Here is a 19,317-nt window from a genome sequence, read left to right as displayed (position 1 = left end):
CCTACTACATTATATCAGAATAGACCAAGTGGGGTGGAACACTGAAGTTAGAGGATCTAAATCTACTCTAGGAGTGTATGGTTGTTGCATCTGGGAAGACATTACAGAGGAGAAGTTCTCTGATTTGAGAAGGGTAGTCTACGCATCAAGAGCAATAGTAAACAGGGACACAAACCTGGGACCCATCCAGAGAACAGAAAGTTGGGTGGGATATGGGGGAGGAGAGGCAGGAGATGAGGCTAGAATCAGATTGTACAGGGCTTTGGAAGCCAGCCAAAGGAAGGTGAGCTCAAAATCAAAGGTCAGGGCTTCTCTATCTGAGACATGTGTACTGAGGGAATCTCCCAAGGTGATTGGGGGTTTGAGAAACCACTAGTAAATGTGGCATAGCAACTGGAATGTGTTATGCTACGAAGGATGTATTATGGAATTGAATGTAAAAACAAATGAACTTTTAAAGTAAAACTGGGATTTCAAAGACATTTCCCACGTACAGTAAGCTGCTCTACAATAAGGACGTGGTTGGAAGTTGTCCACTCTCTGATGCCATTAGGGATAGGTTAATAATGAAGCCATTTGGGAAGCATTGCTATAGGTGATGGGAAACCATGGATTGAGCTCCACTGAGGGCTCTAGAGGAGGAATGGCTGGGACTCAAAGATGAATAGGAACTGACTGTCTTTGGAGAGCTTTCAGTCTAGGCACTATGGAACCAATGATTCTGAGCAGGAGAAAAAGCAAAAACCAGCTGAAGTTCCTCTCCTCTTTCCCATGTCTTTGACATGTTCCTCTTGTACCTCATTCTTTTATTTAAAAAAGATTTACAGCACAACTCTCTCACTTCCTGTGTGACCTTGGACAAGTTAACCTCTCTGTACCTCAGTTTCCTCATTGGGGGAATGGGGATAACAATAATTCCTACCCCATAGGGTCACCATGAGTGCCATGAGAATTAGTATAAAGCTCTTAGAATAGAATCTGGAACAAAGTTCAGCACTGTTTAAGCGTTAGCTATTATAACAGTATTATTACTGCAACCAGTACAGCTACTGTGTTCCAGTTATCATCTTCCATAGCCATTCATTCCTTAGGTCATTCATGTTGGAGGCACGGGGTAGGTCTGGGAGGAAAGCAGAGATGAACCAGATTTTTCATTGCACTTATACAGACTTATGAACACTGGTTTGTCTAGCTACATCTGGCACATAGTAGGTGCTCAAAATACTTGCTGAATGAATAAACAAATGCCTTCCTACTAAACTGCAAGCTATTTAAAGGCAGGGGCCACACTTCCTAGCTGTTGTATTACTAAAACCAAGCACTTGGTGACGCACACAGAGGCGCTTAGGGAACACCGAATTAACGAATGAATAGAATCAATGACTGCAGGCAGAGAAGCCTTAAGACCACAAGGCTGGGACAAAGTGCTGCAGAAAGACTGCTACCACTTTCAGGAGTGGGCTGACCAGAGGGAAAGATGGGACGGCCAAAGACTAACAGCATGAGGACAGAGGAGACCCTAGGCTCCGGGAACGGTGCTCTCCGGGCGCCCGGGTGACCGCGGATCTCCGCGGCGCTTCCCTCCCAGGCCCCGCCCCTCCGCCGGCTCACGTGACCGTGAGGCGGGGTGGGGGGGGGCGGGCGGCGTGGCCAGGGGCAGAGTGGCTGGGTGATTTTGGCTGGGCGAGTAAGAGCGATGGCGGGCGTGGTGGACTTCCAGGACGAGGAGCAGGTGAAGTCCTTTCTGGAGAACATGGAGGTGGAGTGCAACTACCAGTGTTACCGCGAGAAGAACCCGGACGGTGAGCGCCGCCTGCACGGCCTTAAGGACACGTGAGGGCTCGGTGCGCAGGGGCGGGGGGCTGGACGGGTCGCGCGAGCGACCTCTGAGAGGATCTGGAACGAGCCGCGGGCCGGACACGCGGGGTCTGTAGGACGCGGACGGCTCTTTGTGTGTTGGGGAGGGGCAGGATGGGTTCCACGTGACCTGCGGGGCTCGCAGCCGGGGCTTACTCCGTCGGCACCGAGCCTGGAGGCCGGGCTGGAAGGAAGAGAAGCGCGCGGGCGTTTGGAGTAGAGGGACTGGGGCTACATCAGTGAACTGATAAAACGTCCTGTCCTCGTGGAGCTTACATTCTAGTAGGGGGTACTGGACAAGAAACATAAGAAAATAAATGAGATATTATGTTAGAAGGTAGTAAGTGCAATGGGAAGAAGAACTGACTGAGAGTTATCAGGAGTTCAGGAGGGCAATTTTAAATTGAGACGTCAGGGAGAATCATTGGGAGAGTGGCATTTGAACAGTGTTGAAGAAGGTAAGGGAGAATCATGCCAGGCAGAGGTAACAGCTAGTGAAAAGGCTCTGAGGCGTGAATGTGCCCCGTGTGTTCTGGGAACATTGAGTTGACTTCAGTGTGTGGGTGGATGGTGATGTCCAGAAGGGGCCACCCAGAGCAGCCAGTACCTTTGGGTGGTTTTCTTCTTCTTACTTCATTTCTATAAAGGGGGAAAAAATGGCACTGGCCCTACCTTCAAATAGCTTGCAGTCTAGCTTGAAGCTGACCAACTACACAGAGTTGCTCTGCAGTGTAAGATGGCTTAAAAAGAACCCAGGGCTGTTCTTTGAGGGCTGGTCTATGCCCTGAGTGTAGGGAGATTTCACAGGAGTTGGAGTCACTGAGGAGCAGAATGGTTGGGGAAGACTTCTGGAAGAGGTCAGGAGGGATAGGCAAGTAGTGTTGATAAAATGGAGCAGAGGAAGAGAAGAAAATGCTCTTTTGAAAGGTTGAAGTCAGAATGTAGTCAGAAATAAGATTGACGGGGACCCTGGGCCACAGTGTGTCAGACCTTTTTTTTTTTTTTTAACATCTTTATTGGAGTGTAATTGCTTTACAATGGTGTGTTAGTTTCTGCTTTATAACAAAGTGAATCAGCTATACATACACATATATCCCCCACATCTCCTCCCCCTTGCGTCTCCCTCCCACCCTCCCTATCCCACCCCTCTAGGTGGTCACAAAGCACCCAGCTGATCTCCCTGTGCTATGAGGCTGCTTCCCGCTAGCTCTTTTACATTTGGTAGTGTATATAAGTCCATGCCAGTCTCTCACTTCGTCCCAGCTTACCCTTTCCCCTCCCCATGTCCTCAAGTCCATTCTCTACATCTGTGTCTTTATTCCTGTCTTGCCCCTAGGTTCTTCAGCACCATTTTTTTTTTCTAAGATTCCATATACATGTGTTAGCATACGGTATTTGTTTTTCTCTTTCTGACTTACTTCACTCTGTATGACAGACTCTAGGTCCATCCACCTCACTACAAATAACTCAATATCGTTTCTTTTTATGGCTGAGTAATATTCCATTGTATATATGAGCCACATCTTCTTTATCCATTCATCTGTCGATGGACACTTAGGTTGCTTCCATGTCCTGGCTATTGTAAATAGAGCTGCAATGAACATTGTGGTACATGACTCTTTCTGAATTATGGTTTTCTCAGGGTATATGCCCAGTAGTGGGATTGCTGGGTCATATGGTAGTTCTATGTTTAGTTTTCTAAGGAACCTCCATACTGTTCTCCATAGTGGCTGTATCAATTTACATTCCCACCAACAGTGCAAGAGGGTTCCCTTTTCTCCACACCCTCTCCAGCATTTATTGTTTCTAGATTTTTTGATGATGGCCATTCTGACTGGTGTGAGGTGATGCCTCATTGTAGTTTTGATTTGCATTTCTCTAATGATTAGTGATGTTGAGCATCCTTTCATGTTTTTGTTGGCAATCTGTATATCTTCTTTGGAGAAATGTCTATTTAGGTCTTCTGCCCATTTTTGGATTGGGTTGTTTGTTTTTTTGATATTGAGCTGCATGAGCTGCTTGTAAATTTTGGAGATTAATGCTTTGTCAGTTGCTTCATTTGCAAATATTTTCTCCCATTCTGAGGGTTGTCTTTTCGTCTTGTTTATGGAGTGTTTCAGACCTTGAATGCTACGGAAAGGCATTTAGACTTTATTCTGTAGGCAGTGGAGAGCCATACATGCTTTTGTACTCTGGAGATGTACGGAGCAGTGAAGTAGGGGAGGGTGGGCATATAAGAAGGGCAGGCTGCGGCACTTTAGAAGGAGAGCCTGAGAGGAGGCTGTAGTTACTATAGCTACTTCTATATTAGTCTTCAAAATCATCATTTCTCACCTGGATTACTGAAATAGCCTTCTAACTTGGCTCTCCATTTGCACCGTCACTCCCTTAAGATCTATTCTCAACTCACAGACTGATGTTTAAATTTTTATTTTGTTATTTTAAATGTTTATTAGTTTTTTAAATGACAAAATAACACATTTTTGTTATTATCAGTGTTGGAGTGTGTCCCTTCACACTTAACTTCCTCCATATTCATCCAGACACATACAAACATATATATTAGAATGACCTTTTAAAAATGCAAATCGGGGGCTTCCCTGGTGGCGCAGTGGTTCAGGATCCGCCTGCCGATGCAGGGGACACGTGTTCGTGCCCCAGTCCGGGAAGATCCCACATGCCGAGGAGCGGCTGGGCCCGTGAGCCATGGCCGCTGAGCCTGCGCGTCCAGAGCCTGTACTCCACAATGGGAGAGGCCACAACAGTGACAGGCCCGCGTACAGCAAAAAAAAAAAAAAAAAAAAAATCGAATCATATTGCTTCCCTTCTTAAAACCCTCCAGTGGTTTGCCATTGACTTGGAGTAAAATCCCAATTTCTTCCTATCTTCTACAAGGCCCTGTGGTTGGTCCCTACCTTCTCCTCACTTCCTGCCTCTTTCTTCCTGGATCCAGCCACATTATACCTTATTTGTGCCAAGCTTATTCCCTCTTTTGGGTCTTTTTATTTACTGTTCCTTGTGCCTGAGACTTTCTGCCTCCTTCCCATTTCATTGTCTTTAAATAGCTAGTTCATTCATGTTATTCACATCTCAGCTCACGCATCGAAGTCCCCAATAAGGCCCTCCCTGATCTTGCCCAGTCTGTGTTAACCATTCCCCCAACATGCACAACGAACTATCTTATCATCCTGTTATAGTTCAGTCATATTTGTTTATTAAGATTTGAATGCATCTTGCTAACCTATTTACTTATTTATTGTATTTCCTCCTCTACAATGTAATTTTTAGGCAGGCAAGTGACTGTATTCCCAGCAACTAAAGCAGTGCCTTGTACATTGATGCAGATAGATGCTCAAATATTCGTTGAATGAAAATGAACAAGAGATGGGTGTTATTGTGGATGAAAAAAAAGGGACAGAGGAGAGAGATGTTAAGGAGGGACCAGAGACTGCCAAGGAGAGGGAGTCTACTTCCAACTCCTTTGGTAGCTGCCATTTCGACTCTTTCTTCTTAATGTACCCAGCCTGGCCAAGGATTAAGGTATAGTCATCAAAGCATCCCTTTCTTGCAGCTATGAAGACCAGCCCATGGACCCTGTTGGTTCTCACTGTTTTACTGCTGAGCTTCCTGAGAAGTTCCAAAGCTAGCAGAGTTTCATTATAGAAGCCAGTGCATCTTTGGGCGGAACAGAGGGCCGGTGAGTGGTGGAGCCAGTGTGGGGCCAAGGTCTCCACAGTCTGTACATTGCTCAGTCCTAGGCTGAGGGCGGACAGTGCCATTTGTAGGAGTGGCTGAACACTACCTGCGCTCTTTAGGAGAGAGGCTGGTCCTCAATAAAAGGCACATCTGGCCTGCCACACCTAGACCCTCCCCACTGCCCCAGACTTGAACAGCGGCTTTTGCCCTTTCCTCACAGGTTGCTATCGGCTGGTGGACTATTTGGAAGGGATCCAGAAGAATTTTGATGAGGCTGCCAAGGTGTTGAAGTTCAACTGTGAAGAGAACAAACACAGTGATAGCTGCTACAAACTGGGGGCCTATTATGTGACTGGGAAAGGTAAGGAGGGGCCTGCTTTCTTTGGTCCTTATCATTGATGGTAGTGCTGACATCACGTCCTGAGGCTCATACTGAGCCCTCTTTACAGAAGGGTCCTCACAGGCATTGGGGAAGCATGTTGTAGGAAAATTTGGAGTCAAGAGTTTAGCAAAGTGATGGAGGGACGAGCACAGCCTTTCAAGTCAGGCAGACCTTAAGGAATGCTGTTTGCAAGTAGTGGGACCTTGAGCCGGTCACATTAACTCTGTGCGTCAGTTATATCACCTGTAAAATGGAGAAAAAAATAGTACTTGCTTCACAGGTTTGTTGTGAGGATTAAATAAGGTGATGTAGGTAAAGGCATCAGCATGTGCCTGGCACAGAGGAAGGGACCAATAATTAATTCCTTTCCATCTGCTTTTCTCCTCATGACCTAATTGCAGTTGGTATTCAGTAGTGTTTAAGTTATCTATTGCTAAATAACAAATTATCCCAACAAACCTATCATTTCACATAGTTTCTGTGGATCAGGAATTTGGGAGTGGCTGAGCTGTGTGCCTCAGGGTCTCTCAGTGAGGTTGCAGTCAAGACATTAGCCAGGGAGCCAGGGCTGTAGTCCTTTGACGGTTTGACTGGAACCAGAGTTTCCAATACTAAGCTGGCTCACTTACACGGCTGTTGGTGAAAGCTTCTGTTCCTTGCCAGCTGTTGTCAGGAGACCTCAGTTCCTTGTCACATGGATCTCTTCATGGGCTACTTGTATGTCCTGGTGACATGGCATCTGGCTTCCTCCAGAGTGAGTGATCCAAAGAGGGAGCAAGATGGAATCCACAGTGTCTTTTATACTATACCCTTGGAAGTCACACACTTTTCATTTCTATTCCACTCTGTTTATTAGAAATGAGTCAGTAAGTTTAGCTTACACTAATTGGAGAAAACTTAAATTCCACCTGTTGAAAGAAGGAATATCAAGAATTTATGGGCTGGGACTTCCCTGGTGGCGCAGTGGTTAAGAATCTGCCTGCCAGTGCAGGGGACACGGGTTCAAGCCCTGGTCCAGGAAGATCCCATGTGCTGTGGAGCAACTAAGCCTTGCTCCACAACTACTGAGCCTGTGCTCTAGAGCCTGTGAGCTACAACTATTGAACCTGCATGCCACAACTACTGAACCTGTGTGCCACAACTACTGAAGCCCACACGACTAGATCCCATGTTCCGCAGCAAGAGAAGCCACCGCAATGAGAGGCCTGCATGCCACAACGAAGAGTAGCCCCTGCTCGCCACCACAACTAGAGAAAGCCCGTGCACAGCAACGAAGACCCAATGCAGCCAAAAATAAATTTATTTAAATAAATGAATTAAATAAATTAAAAAAAAAGAATTTATGGGCATATTTTAAAACCACCACAAATAGGGAATATGACCTTAGACAGACAATTCTTTTTTTGCTCACTAGATCATGAGCTCCTTGAGGATGATCCCTTGTTCCCAGTACCCAGTGAAGCCTGGTTAGAAGGATGTTCAGTGAAAGTTTGATCAAGAGGATGTCTTTTAAAATCTCTGGAGCTGTGTGGGCTATTTCTCCCTTCACATGGGACATGGGGTCTATGGTAGTCTCAAAGTTGAAGAAAGTTTAGCATTAATAGGAATATCAGGTTCCCTTGCTTGAACAGAGGAGCATTTCTTTGGCCTAGTAACTCTCCTAGTATCTTTTCCTAAGGAAATAACTGGAAATGCAAATAAAGATTATATGCAAAGATTCTCACCCGAGCATTATCTATCTGGCAGAATTTTATTTTCATTAATTTATAATTTATAAGTAATATATAACTGCATTATATTAATTATTTTTTTAAAAAATCTGGGCTTCCCTGGTGGCGCAGTGGTTGGGAGTCCACCTGCCGATGCAGGGGACACAAGTTCGTGCCCCGGTCCGGGAAGATCCCACATGCTGCAGAGCGGCTGGGCCCGTGAGCCATGGCCGCTGAGCCTGCGCGTCCGGAGCCTGTGCTCCGCAATGGGAGAGGCCACAACAGTGAGAGGCCCACATACCACACAAAAAAAAAATCTATGTGCCAACAGTAGCAGTTTAGTTAAATAAATAATGTTACTTCCAGCAGCTGGAATGTTATTTAGCCCATTAAAAAATAATGTTTTGGGACTTCCCTTGTGGCGCAGTGGTTAAGAATCTTCCTGCTGATGCAGGGGACACAGGTTCGAGCCCTGGTCTGGGAAGATCCCACATGCCGTGGAGCAACTAAGCCTGTGTACCACAACTACTGAGCCTGTGCTCTAGAGCCTGCAAGCCACAACTGCTGAGCCCGCGTGCCACAACTACTGAACCTGCACGCCTAGAGCCTGTGCTCCGCAACAAGAGAAGCCACCGCGTTGAGAAGCCCACGCACCTCAACAAAGAGTAGCCCCTACTTGCCACAACTAGAGAGAGCTTGTGTGCAGCAATGAAGAACCAATGCAGCCGAAAATAAATAAATATATTTTTTAAATAAATAAATTTATTTATTTATTTAATAAATAAATAAATAAATAAATAATGTTTCTACATAAGCAGAACACTCTGCTGACATAAATCACAGCGAGATCCTTTTTGACCCACCTCCTAGAGTAAGGGAAATAAAAGCAAAAATAAACAAATAGGACCTAATGAAAGTTAAAAGTTTTTGCACAGCAAAGGAAACCATAAACAAGAAGAAAAGACAACCCTCAGAATGGGAGAAAATATTTGCAAACAAAACGACCGACAAAGGATTAATCTCCAAAATATACAAGCAGCTCATGCAGCTCAATATCAAAAAAGCAAACAATCCAATCCAAAAATGGGCAGAAGGCCTAAATAGACATTTCTCCAAAGAGGATATACAGATTGCCAACAAACACATGAAAATATGCTCAACATCACTAATCATTAGAGAAATGCAGATCAAAACCACAGTGAGGTATCACCTCACACTGGTCAGAATGGCCATCATCAAAAAATCTAGAAACAATAAATGCTGGAGAGGGTGTGGAGAAAAGGGAACCCTCTTGCACTGTTGGTGGGAATGTAAATTGATACAGCCACTATAGAGAACAGTATGGAGGTCCCTTAAAAAACGAAAAATAGAACTACCATATGACCCAGCAATCCCACTACTGGGCATATACCTTGAGAAAACCATAATTCAAAAAGAGACATGGGCTTCCCTGGTGGCGCAGTGGTTGGGAGTCCGCCTGCCGATGCAGGGGACGTGGGTTCGTGCCCCGGTCCAGGAGGATCCCACATGCTGCAGAGCAGCTAGGCCCGTGAGCCACGGCTGCTGAGCCTGCGTGTCCGGAGCCTGTGCTCCGCAACGGGAGAGGCCACAGAGTGAGAGGCCCCCGTACTGCAGAAGAAAAAAAAAAAGAGAGAGAGACATGTACCATGATGTTCATTGCAGCACTGTTTACAACAGCCAGGACATGGAAGCAACCAAAATGTCTATCAACAGATGAATGGATAAAGAAGATGTGGCACATACATACAATGGAATATTACTCAGCCATAAAAAGGAATGAAATTGAGTTATTTTCAGTGAGGTGGATGGACCCAGAATCTGTCATACAGAGTGAAGTAAGTCAGAGCAAAACAAATACCGTATGCTAACACGTATATATGGAATCTACAACGTGGTACTGTTGAACCTAGTGGCAGGACAGGAATAAAGACGCAGACCTAGAGAATGGACTTGAGGACACAGTGGGAAAGGGGAAGCTGGGATGAAGTGAGAGAGTAGCATTGACATATGTACACAACCAAATGTAAAATGAATGGTTTGTGGGAAGCTGCTGCATAGCACAAGGAGATCAACTTGATGCTTCGTGACAGCCTAGAGGCATGGGATAGGGAGGGTGGGAGGGAGGCTTAAGAGGGAGGGCGTATGGGGATATATGTATATGTATAGCTGATTCACTTTGTTGTACAGCAGAAACCAACACAACATTGTAAAGCAATTATACTCCAATAAGGATGTGAAAAAAGAAAAAAAATAATATTTTAAAATAATTTTTGTTGACATCAGGAAAGGTTTATGATACAATGTTCAGTGAAGAAAGCGGAACACAAAGTTACGTATGATGTGAACTCAGCTATATAATATACTGTGCAAAAATAAAAATGTTCCCAGTTGTTTAGTCTCTGAATTTGTGTCTTGGTAAAGTTTTGGGTTCCTTTTGCCTTTATATCATATTTTACTACATTTTCCACAGGGACTTTTAGTTCCTTATTGAATTAAGGAGAACAAAAGTGGTTGTGGAGGTTGTGAAATTATTTTCCCTTCTCTTTGACAAACTTATATGATTAATGGTTGTGCACTGAGACTTTTTTCTTTCTTAAGTGCTCCTTTGTTGAGCAAATTTTTAGTATTTACTCTGTACAGTGAAGCAAAGATGGACCAGTGTGGGGGAAGAAATCTTTTTTTTTACCCCCTCCCCAGGGAAGAAGTATTTATACTAATACCTGTTAACCTGGGAGAGCTTGATAAGTATCTTTTTGTTGTTGTTATTGTTGTTGTTGCGGTACACGGGCCTCTCACCGCTGTGGCCTCTCCCGCCACGGAGCATAGGCTCTGGACGTGCAGGCCCAGCAGCCACGGCCCACGAGCCCAGCCGCTCCGCGACATGTGGGATCCTCCCAGATCGGGACACAAACCAGCGTCCCCCACATCAGCAGGCGGACTCTCAACCACTGCGCCACCAGGGAAGCCCCGATAAGTATCTTTATAGAGAGACATGTAAAGTACTTTTGGGGTTCAGTTCTGGGAGCATGTCGTCATCAGGGGGTGCTGAGAGGAGGAGGCATTGAAACTGGTTCTTAAAGGACAGAGCAGATTCTATTTGCTGGAGGTAGAATAGAGTTATGTCTTCTCTTCAGAATAGAGAGCAGGTAAGCAGGTGAAAGAACACAAGAGTGTTTAGAGAATAATACTTAATCCTCTGTTAAGCTGACGTTGTTAAATAATTTCCTCGAGGTCGGGTGTTGTCACAGGAGATCCCATTAGCTGATCTTTGCTACTCAGACTCTTTTGGATTGTTAGTTAGGAGACCTTGGGCCCTGCCATTTCTAAAAGCCAATACTGTTGACCCCCCGCCTAGTTCTGAGCCTAAGAATTTGCCTTCTGTTCTGAAAACACACCCAGTGTCCTTTCTTGACAAAGACTGGTTAATAACTCTCCTTTTATCAAGGATAGCTTGGGGCAGGGGGGAAGAGTGGGAGGTCACTTTTCATCCTGAGCACTAATGGACAGTGTGGTATCAGGCAAGGCATTTTCCTTCCCTGAGCTACAAATACCTCAGTGACAAGATTGGAGTAATAAGGTCAGCTCACACCTTATTCATAGGATTTTTCTAAGCATCAAATGAACTCACACGTGACTGCTTTGTTAAATTGTAAAACATTCTGTCAGTGTGAACAGGTCTGGTTTGTGTTGGTTGCTGCAGAAGTTACCTTGGATTGGACACTTAGAGTGTCCCAAGGTATTTTGCCCAGGTGTTTTCATCAGTGAAATCAGCTTTGAACTATTTTTGTGAAGCCATTTAAAAGGAAGTGGAAAGTAATTCTGATACATCTCTTTGATGAAATATTCTTAATAAAACATATGAAGATGGGTTTCTAATGGGGAGTGAAGAACAAACACATGATTACAACATGTAAAAACAAGACCAAACTACATTGAAAAGGTAGTAGGAGGAAATACACCAAAAATTAATAGTGGTGGTCTCTAGGATGTGGCAGTGAATAAGTTAGTGATGATAACTGCAAACAAACCTTTATCTCTAGGCAAAACCACTACAGACTGCATATAGTTGACTGTTCGTTTACTGGAAAATTTGACTTGGAGTTCTTACAGGCATTGCAAACTTAACAAATCCAATATAGAAATCTTAATTGTTTTCTTTTCCTCCCACATATTGCACCCCTTTTGTCTTCCAGTTTAGCAAGTGGTATCTCTCCCTACCTAGTAGCTTGTGGCCAGTTTAGCTCTAAAATATGTTTCAGATCTGTCCTGTCTCTCCCTTTCCTGCTACCATATTTATCCAAGCCACCTTCGTCTCCTGCTTCATTAATGCAGGTATCTAATCTTTCCATAAGGCAACTAAAATGAACTTTTAAGGATATAAACCATGGATTCAATAAAATATATGAAGCAACTATTTTCAGACATTGGAAAATAGGCAGTGCAGTACAGTGATCCCTGAGAAAAGGGAAACACACAGGATGAGCCCCATGAATGATTGCTTTGGCTTTTTGCCTGGAGGTACTTTTCAGACTAGGCACAAAGAGGTGGAAGCCAAGTAGAGTATGATAGTCTTGCTGAACTGATGAGGCAGAGGTCAGAGTTTCTGGCCACTGAGGCTGCCAGAGTTTGCAGGACAGGATACCAGAGAAGAAGGAGCTACACAGAGAAGGAGCTCCAGATAGCCACATAGGGGTGCTCTTAAGTCTTTGGCTCAGTGTTAAGCTGCACATGCATAGGAGGAGACTCTGAGAGACCTTGCAGTGAAAAGCTACTGGGGAGGTGTGAACTGAAAAGAGACTCCAGAGGTTTCACAGTGTTGGGAGTTGTTTGAATTCCACCAGCCAGAGTGGAGAGATCTCATTGAATACAGACTGCAGAAAGGTTCCAAAACTTAGAAACAAGCCTCAAAAGGATCAGGCTGATTCACCAGTGAATTAGTTACTTGTGAGAACAAAACTCAACAGTTTTTAGTAAAAGGTGAAAGATTTATGTGATCTGAAGAGAAACCAGAGTATAACAGTCTTTAAATGAATACAACGAACCAGAGTGAACAAAGTAGCATCTACAATGTCCAGCATAAAGTAAGAAATTGCTAAACAGAAAAAAAACAGTCAATAGAAACAGACCCAGATGTGACAGGGATGTTGGAATTAGCAGTCAAATATTTTTAAACAAGGAAAATAAATTTATTAAAGGGTTTAAATAAAAGATGGACACAATGAATGAACAGATGGGAAGTCTCATCACAGAAATTGAAACTATTAAAAAGAACCAAATGAAATCCTGCAATTGAAAAACATAATATTTGAAATGAAAAATTCACTGGACAGGCTTAATAGCAAATTGGACACATCAGAAGGAAATAATCAGTGAATTTGAAAGATCGGTGAACTTGAAGACAGGATTGAAGATGTTATGTAAACTGAAGCACTGAGAGAGAGAAAGCAAAACACAGAGCCTCATCCTGTGGGGGTCACTATCCTTTAATCTAACATAACGTATATTGGAGTCCAGAAAGAGAAGAGATTGGGGCAGAAAAAAGTATTTGAAGAAATAACAGTATAAAATTTCCAAATTTGATGAAAAATATCACTCCACAGATCCATGAAGCTTACTGGATCCAAACAGGATAACCAATGAAATCATACCTAGACACATTATCACCATTTGCTGAAAGCCAAAGGTAAAGAGAAAATCTTAAAAGCAGTCAGAGAAAAAGACACATTGAGGGGAACATTGGTGAGAATAATCACTGACTTCTCATCAGAAGTAATATAAGCCAGAAGACAAAAGGATATCTTTTAAATGCTGAAAGAAAAAAACTGTCAAACTTGAATTCTACTTTATTGAAAATATTTTTTTTACATCTTTATTGGAGTATAATTGCCTTACAATGGTGTGTTAGTTTTTGCTTTATAACGAAGTGAATCAGTTATACATATACATATGTTTCCATATCTCTTCCCTCTTGCGTCTCCCTCCCTCCCACCCTCCCTATCCCACCCCTGAAAATATTTTTTAAAATGAAGATGGGGAATTCCCTGGCAGTCCAAGGGTTAGGACTCCACGCTCTCACTGCCGAGGGCCCAGGTTCAGTCCCCAGTCAGGGAACTAAATCCCACAAGCTGCATGGCACAGCCAAAAAGATAAATAAATAAATGAAATAAATTCATTTTCAGATAAACAAAAGCTGAGTGAATGAGTCGCTGGCAGACCTACACTACAAGAAAAGTTAAGAAAAGTTGTTTGGGTAGAAGGAAAATGATAAAAAGGTGGACACTAGGATCCATACAAAAGAAGAAAGCACACTGGAATATACATGTAAATGTAAGAATTTTTTCCTCATTTCTTAATGTCTTTAAAAAACTGAAGCAAAAATAATAGTTATGGGCTTCCCTGGTGGCGCAGTGGTTGAGAGTCCGCCTGCCGATGCAGGGGACACAGGTTCGTGCCCCGGTCTGGGAAGATCCCACATGCCACAGAGCGGCTGGGCCTGTGAGCCATGGCCGCTGAGCCTGCACGTCCAGAGCCTGTGCTCCGCAACAGGAGAGGCCTGCATACTGCAAAAAAAAAAAAAAAAAAAAAATGCTTGACTTAAAAATATAATAGTTATATGTTATGGGGCTTACACTATATAGAAGTCAAACAAATAAGTAATATATTTAGAAGTAAAACACGACAGCAGTAGTACAAAGGATAGAAATGTGGTAAATGAAAGTGTACTATTGTAAGGTTCTTACATTATATGTGAAGTGCTGTAATATTAATTCTTGGTAGATTGTGATTAAGTATACATAGTATTTTCACTAGGTAAACCACTGATAAAAGAAGTATTACTAAAAAGCCAATGATGAGAATGAAACGGACTATTAGAAATATACAATTCAAAAGAATTGTAAGAAAGGGAAAAAAGGAACAAAAAACATTTGGGACAAATGGGAAACAAATAAGGTTGTAGACTTAAACCCAGCTATATCAAGAATTGCATTAAATCTAAGTAAACACTCCAGTAAAAGGCGTAGGTTTATCAGGCTGGATATAAAAGCAAGACCTAATTATATACTGTTTAAATAGAAAGGTGGCAAGAATGCATTCTCAAAACTGAAAGAACTCAGAGGCTGTAGAAGCTGTACGCTTTTCTAGAAAAATCTATCTGATAATCAGTAAGTAGGTGAATCAAGAGAAATAATTCAGAAATGGAGGAGCTCTGATGAAAAGACTGGTGATGAGCAGAATCCCATTTAGAATGAATGTTGGGCTAATTAGGGTAACTGAATAGAATGTAAATAATATAAACCTTTATGGCATAAAAATGCCACAGCATTTACTGAGCACTTATTACGTACTAGGCTCTTTGTAATGACACATTTAAGCTTCCAGAATATGAAGTAGATACTATTGTCCTTATTTTACAGATGAGGAAAGCTGAGGCTTTGTAGAGTTTAAGTAACTTGTCTAAGCTCACACTGCCAGCAAGTGATGGAGCCAGGACTGGCGCCTAGGTTTTCTGGCTGCAGAGCCCAGGCTTTGGTAACCACTGTGCTCTGTGTCTCCCGAAGTTGAAATAACATATCTAACCAAAAATAGAAGGCAGGGCAAGAGAGGTAGGGAGAGGTGTGAGGTGACAACATCCTCATGAGTCAATACTGTCTGAAATTTGGTTAAAAAAAAAAAAAAACAGTGATGCTAACCTTTTAATAATCTGTAACTCTAGGGGCTCATTTAGGAAATTTCTCTGTTGAAATATTCATTTGAAGTTAGCAGTTTCTTCAGTTTCACTTCAGTTTGGTTGTCCTAACGATAAATACAAGTAAAATCAAAGTTAAATTTTTTATTTATAAGTAGCACGGGTAATCCAGTTTTTCAGAATACACCTGATCCTTGAACAACATGGGTTTGAAATATGCAGGTCCACTTACAGGTATTTTTTTTTCAATAATTAATACTATAGTAGTACTACACAGTCCTCTGCTGGTTGAGTCTGCCAATGTGGAGGAGCCACATTTAGGGAGGGCTGACTCTTAAGTTATTCTTGGATTTTTGGTTGTGTGGGCGCCCCTAACCCTCATATCATTCAAGGGTCAACTCTGCTTCTGTCTAGCTGTCCATTCAGCCAGCTGACATTTAATTTGAACACATGCTATGAAGATGACTGGCATGGTGTCCTCTTAATGATAATGATGGTTATTTCTAGGTGGTATGTTTGGAATGACTTTAAAAACTAAACATTGAGATACTTAAAATGTTTCTCTTTTTGAGAATGGAGATTTGAAATGTTCCATTAAAAAACAAAACAAAGAAAAAAGTGAGCCCTGTCACCACCTCTCCTTAAAAGGATCCATTAGCAGTTTCCCATTGCTCCTAGGATTAAGTGCAAGGTCCTTAAGGAGACCCATCAGACACTCCATGATCTGGCCCCTGCCTGCCCTCCAGCCTTCCTTCCTTAGAGATTTCTGGGTTCTAGCCACATGGGCTCCTTTTCTCTTTGTATCCTATTCCTGCTGCCTGGAACAATTTTCTTTGCCTTTTTCTTTTCTTTTTTTTTTCTCCACTACATATTTTATTTTCTTTTCCTTCTTTTTTCCATTATATCACAGCTCAAATGTCCCTTCTTTGGGGAAGCTTTCCTTTTTTTAAATTAAATTTTATTTTATTTTATTTAGTTTTGGCTGCATTGGGTCTTCATTGCTGCACCCAGGCTTTCTCTAGTTGTGGTGAGCGGGGGCTACTCTTCATTGCGGTGCGCGGGCTTCTCATTGCAGTGGCTTCTCTTGTTGCGGAGCACGGGCTCTAGGCACGCGGGCTTCAGTAGTTGCGGCTCACGGGCTCAGTAATTGTGGCTCGCGGGCTCTAGAGCACAGGCTCAGTAGTTGTGGCACATGAGCTTAGTTGCTCTGAGGCATGTGGGATCTTTCCAGACCAGGGCTCGAGCCAGTGTCCCCTGCATTGGCAGGCGGATTCTTAACCACTACGCCACCAGGGAAGTCCCTGGGGAAGCTTTCCTTGACCTTGCCTCCTAGTTCAGAGCCCTGATACATTCTCATAGCATTCTGTACTTTTTCTCCATATGCTTGTCACACTTACAATCATACATTTACTTGTGTGCTTGTTTAATGTCTGTCTCATTAGACCACAGGATTCACAAAGGCAGGGACAGCATCTGTTCCTTAGAACCTAGCATATTAATTGGCAAATAATACACATTCAGTATATATTAAAATTAAGCGTTTAATGAAGTGCTTATAAGATGCTATGATCTTGCTGTTACCCCCAGAGGTAGATATTATCATTTCACCCTTTTTACCTGTTTAAGCTTCCTTATAAGATACCATTTGAACAGAAGATTCCATGGCTAAAAAAGCTGGAAAGTCTGTGCAGTATACCAGGCCATCTTCTTTTCGTGCTGCCTTAGCTCAAAGTTTATAAACTATATTCAGGAATTGCTCCCTGACTTTGGCCTGAGACATTCAGGTTCTGCCCTGGCTTAGGTTGACTTTTTTTTCCTTCCTCCCAGGTGGACTAACCCAGGATCTGAAAGCTGCCTCCAGCTGCTTTCTGATGGCATGTGAGAAGCCGGGAAAGAAGTCCTTGGAGGCATGCCACAACGTTGGTCTCCTGGCACATGATGGACAGGTCAATGAGGATGGCCAGCCCGATCTGGAGAGGGCCAGAGACTACTACACAAGGGCCTGTGATGGCAGCTATGCCTCTAGCTGCTTCAACCTCAGTACCATGTTCCTTCAGGGCGCCCCCGGCTTTCCCAAGGACATGGGCCTGGCATGCAAATACTCAATGAAAGCCTGTGACCTAGGCCATGTCTGGGCCTGTGCCAATGCCAGCCGCATGTACAAGCTGGGGGATGGTGTCGATAAGGACGAAGCTAAGGCTGAAGAGCTAAAAAATCGGGCCCGACAGCTGCACAAAGAGCAGCAGAAAAATGTCCAGCCTGTAACGTTTGGGTAGTGTGGCCGCCCTCCTAGGCAGCAGTCAGCCTGAGGCTGGCACCTCCTACTTCTGATGCAGCCCTTGGAGGTCGACCTGCTGGAGCAGAAAGACTTGGGATTTAATATCAATAACTCTGATTGTACAGACCCATTGCCCCAGAGTGTCACCTACGGGGATGTAGTCTGAAATGTGTACTTCAATCAGTATTCCTTTATCTGGTGTGATCCACATTGATGGGATTTTGGTTCTCAAACTCTTGCAGCTCTGTGAAAAACAGCAAACCAGTGAGCCATAGAGATTGGAGGGGTGGGCAGGAGAGACAGAGCAGGGAGTTGGAAAAATTAGCAGCCACAGGGCCTGAAAGAATCAGACATCATCATCATTAGCATCATTATTTTAGTTGGGAGGGCTTAAAAAATCAGAAAGTATCTTGATTTACATAATAGCGGGTTTAAGGAGCTGAGAACAGTTAAATAGTCATGACTGCCACCCTCTGACTTAATCATTGGTGTGGGCTTCCTTTTTGCCTTTAGAGTCAGATCTTTCAGCAAATTCAGAGATTGGGAGTTACGTGTGACGTAACAGTTAAAGGCCATTATGCTTCAGGGTTGCTAAAGAGGATACAACATAAGCCTTCCTTTAGTGGAGACATTCACATGTTAAAAATTAACATCCCCAGGCTACTCATCTGGCACAGCTAATAAGGTAACTTCAGCTAGGGATTTGTATGCAAGGGTTGGTGATACGTTTTGTCCCTCAGAACTGAACCTTTTTAATTGTCCCTGTGAATAAACTATTTTGATTGACTAGTAGTTTGTGTTATTAGTGTTCGCTCCAGATTCTTGGTAAGGTAGAGATTATGTTCTTTGTGGTGGTTGTGCCTTTTAAGTATGTTTGCTTTTTCTGTTATCTTCCTTACTTGACACTAGGGGGCGAGCTTGTCATTTGCCTGCTGATGACATGATCATTATTTCTGTCATCACAATGTTTTCGGGCTTTCAGTTTTGCAACGTGTATTGGAGAGGATGTGGAGAAATTGAAAGCCTTATACATTGTTGGTGGGAATGTAAAATGGTGCAGCCACTATGGAAAACAATATGACGATTCCTCAAAAAATTAAACATAGAATTACCATATGGTCTAGTAATTCTACTTTTGGGTATATATCCAAAAGAATTTATAGCAGGGTCTCCAAGAAGTATTTGTACACCCATGTTCATAGCAGCATTCACAAAAGCCAGAAGGTGGAAACAGGGACTTCCCTGGTGGCACAGTGGTTAAGAATCCACCTGCCAGTGTAGGGGACACAGGTTCGAGCCCTGGTCCAGGAAGATCCCACATGCCGCAGAGCAGCTAAGCCCGCATGCCACAACTACTGAAGCCTGCGCACCTAGAGCCCGTGTTCCGCAGCAAGAGAAGCCACTGCAATGAGAAGCCCGTGCACCACAATGAAGAGTAGCCCCTGCTTGCCGCAGCTAGAGAAAGCCCGCGCAGCAGCAACGAAGACCCAATGCAGCCAAAAATAAAATAAATAAATTTATTTTTTTTAAATGCAAAGACTAATAATATATTGTCCAGCAGGGTCCAAGCCCGTTTCATATCCAGGTTGCTATGGGAAGGAATAGGTTGATAAGAGCCAGCATGGTTGAGTTTCTCACTTCTGTGCAACCTTTGAGGTAAGGTTTGAAAATGGGTTTTCACACTCTG

The 19,317-nt window shown here is 43.3% G+C and overlaps 1 protein-coding gene across 1 annotated transcript; it reads left to right on the top strand.

Annotated features, from left to right (window-relative positions):
- The first annotated feature begins 1,678 nt into the window (after positions 1-1,678).
- COA7 (cytochrome c oxidase assembly factor 7) lies at positions 1,679-18,474 on the top strand. The gene is made up of 3 exons (XM_079932318.1): positions 1,679-1,802; positions 5,774-5,914; positions 17,180-18,474. The coding sequence occupies exons 1-3, from the start codon at positions 1,697-1,699 to the stop codon at positions 17,626-17,628; spliced, it is 696 nt and encodes a 231-aa protein (XP_079788444.1). The 5' UTR covers positions 1,679-1,696; the 3' UTR covers positions 17,629-18,474.
- Positions 18,475-19,317: the final 843 nt, after the last annotated feature.

The sequence above is a fragment of the Stenella coeruleoalba genome (assembly GCF_951394435.1).
Source record: "Stenella coeruleoalba genome assembly, chromosome: 1".
Taxonomy (NCBI): Eukaryota; Metazoa; Chordata; class Mammalia; order Artiodactyla; family Delphinidae; genus Stenella; species Stenella coeruleoalba.
Note: the sequence above shows the minus strand (reverse complement) of the source record. Positions and strands in the feature narration are given on the sequence as shown.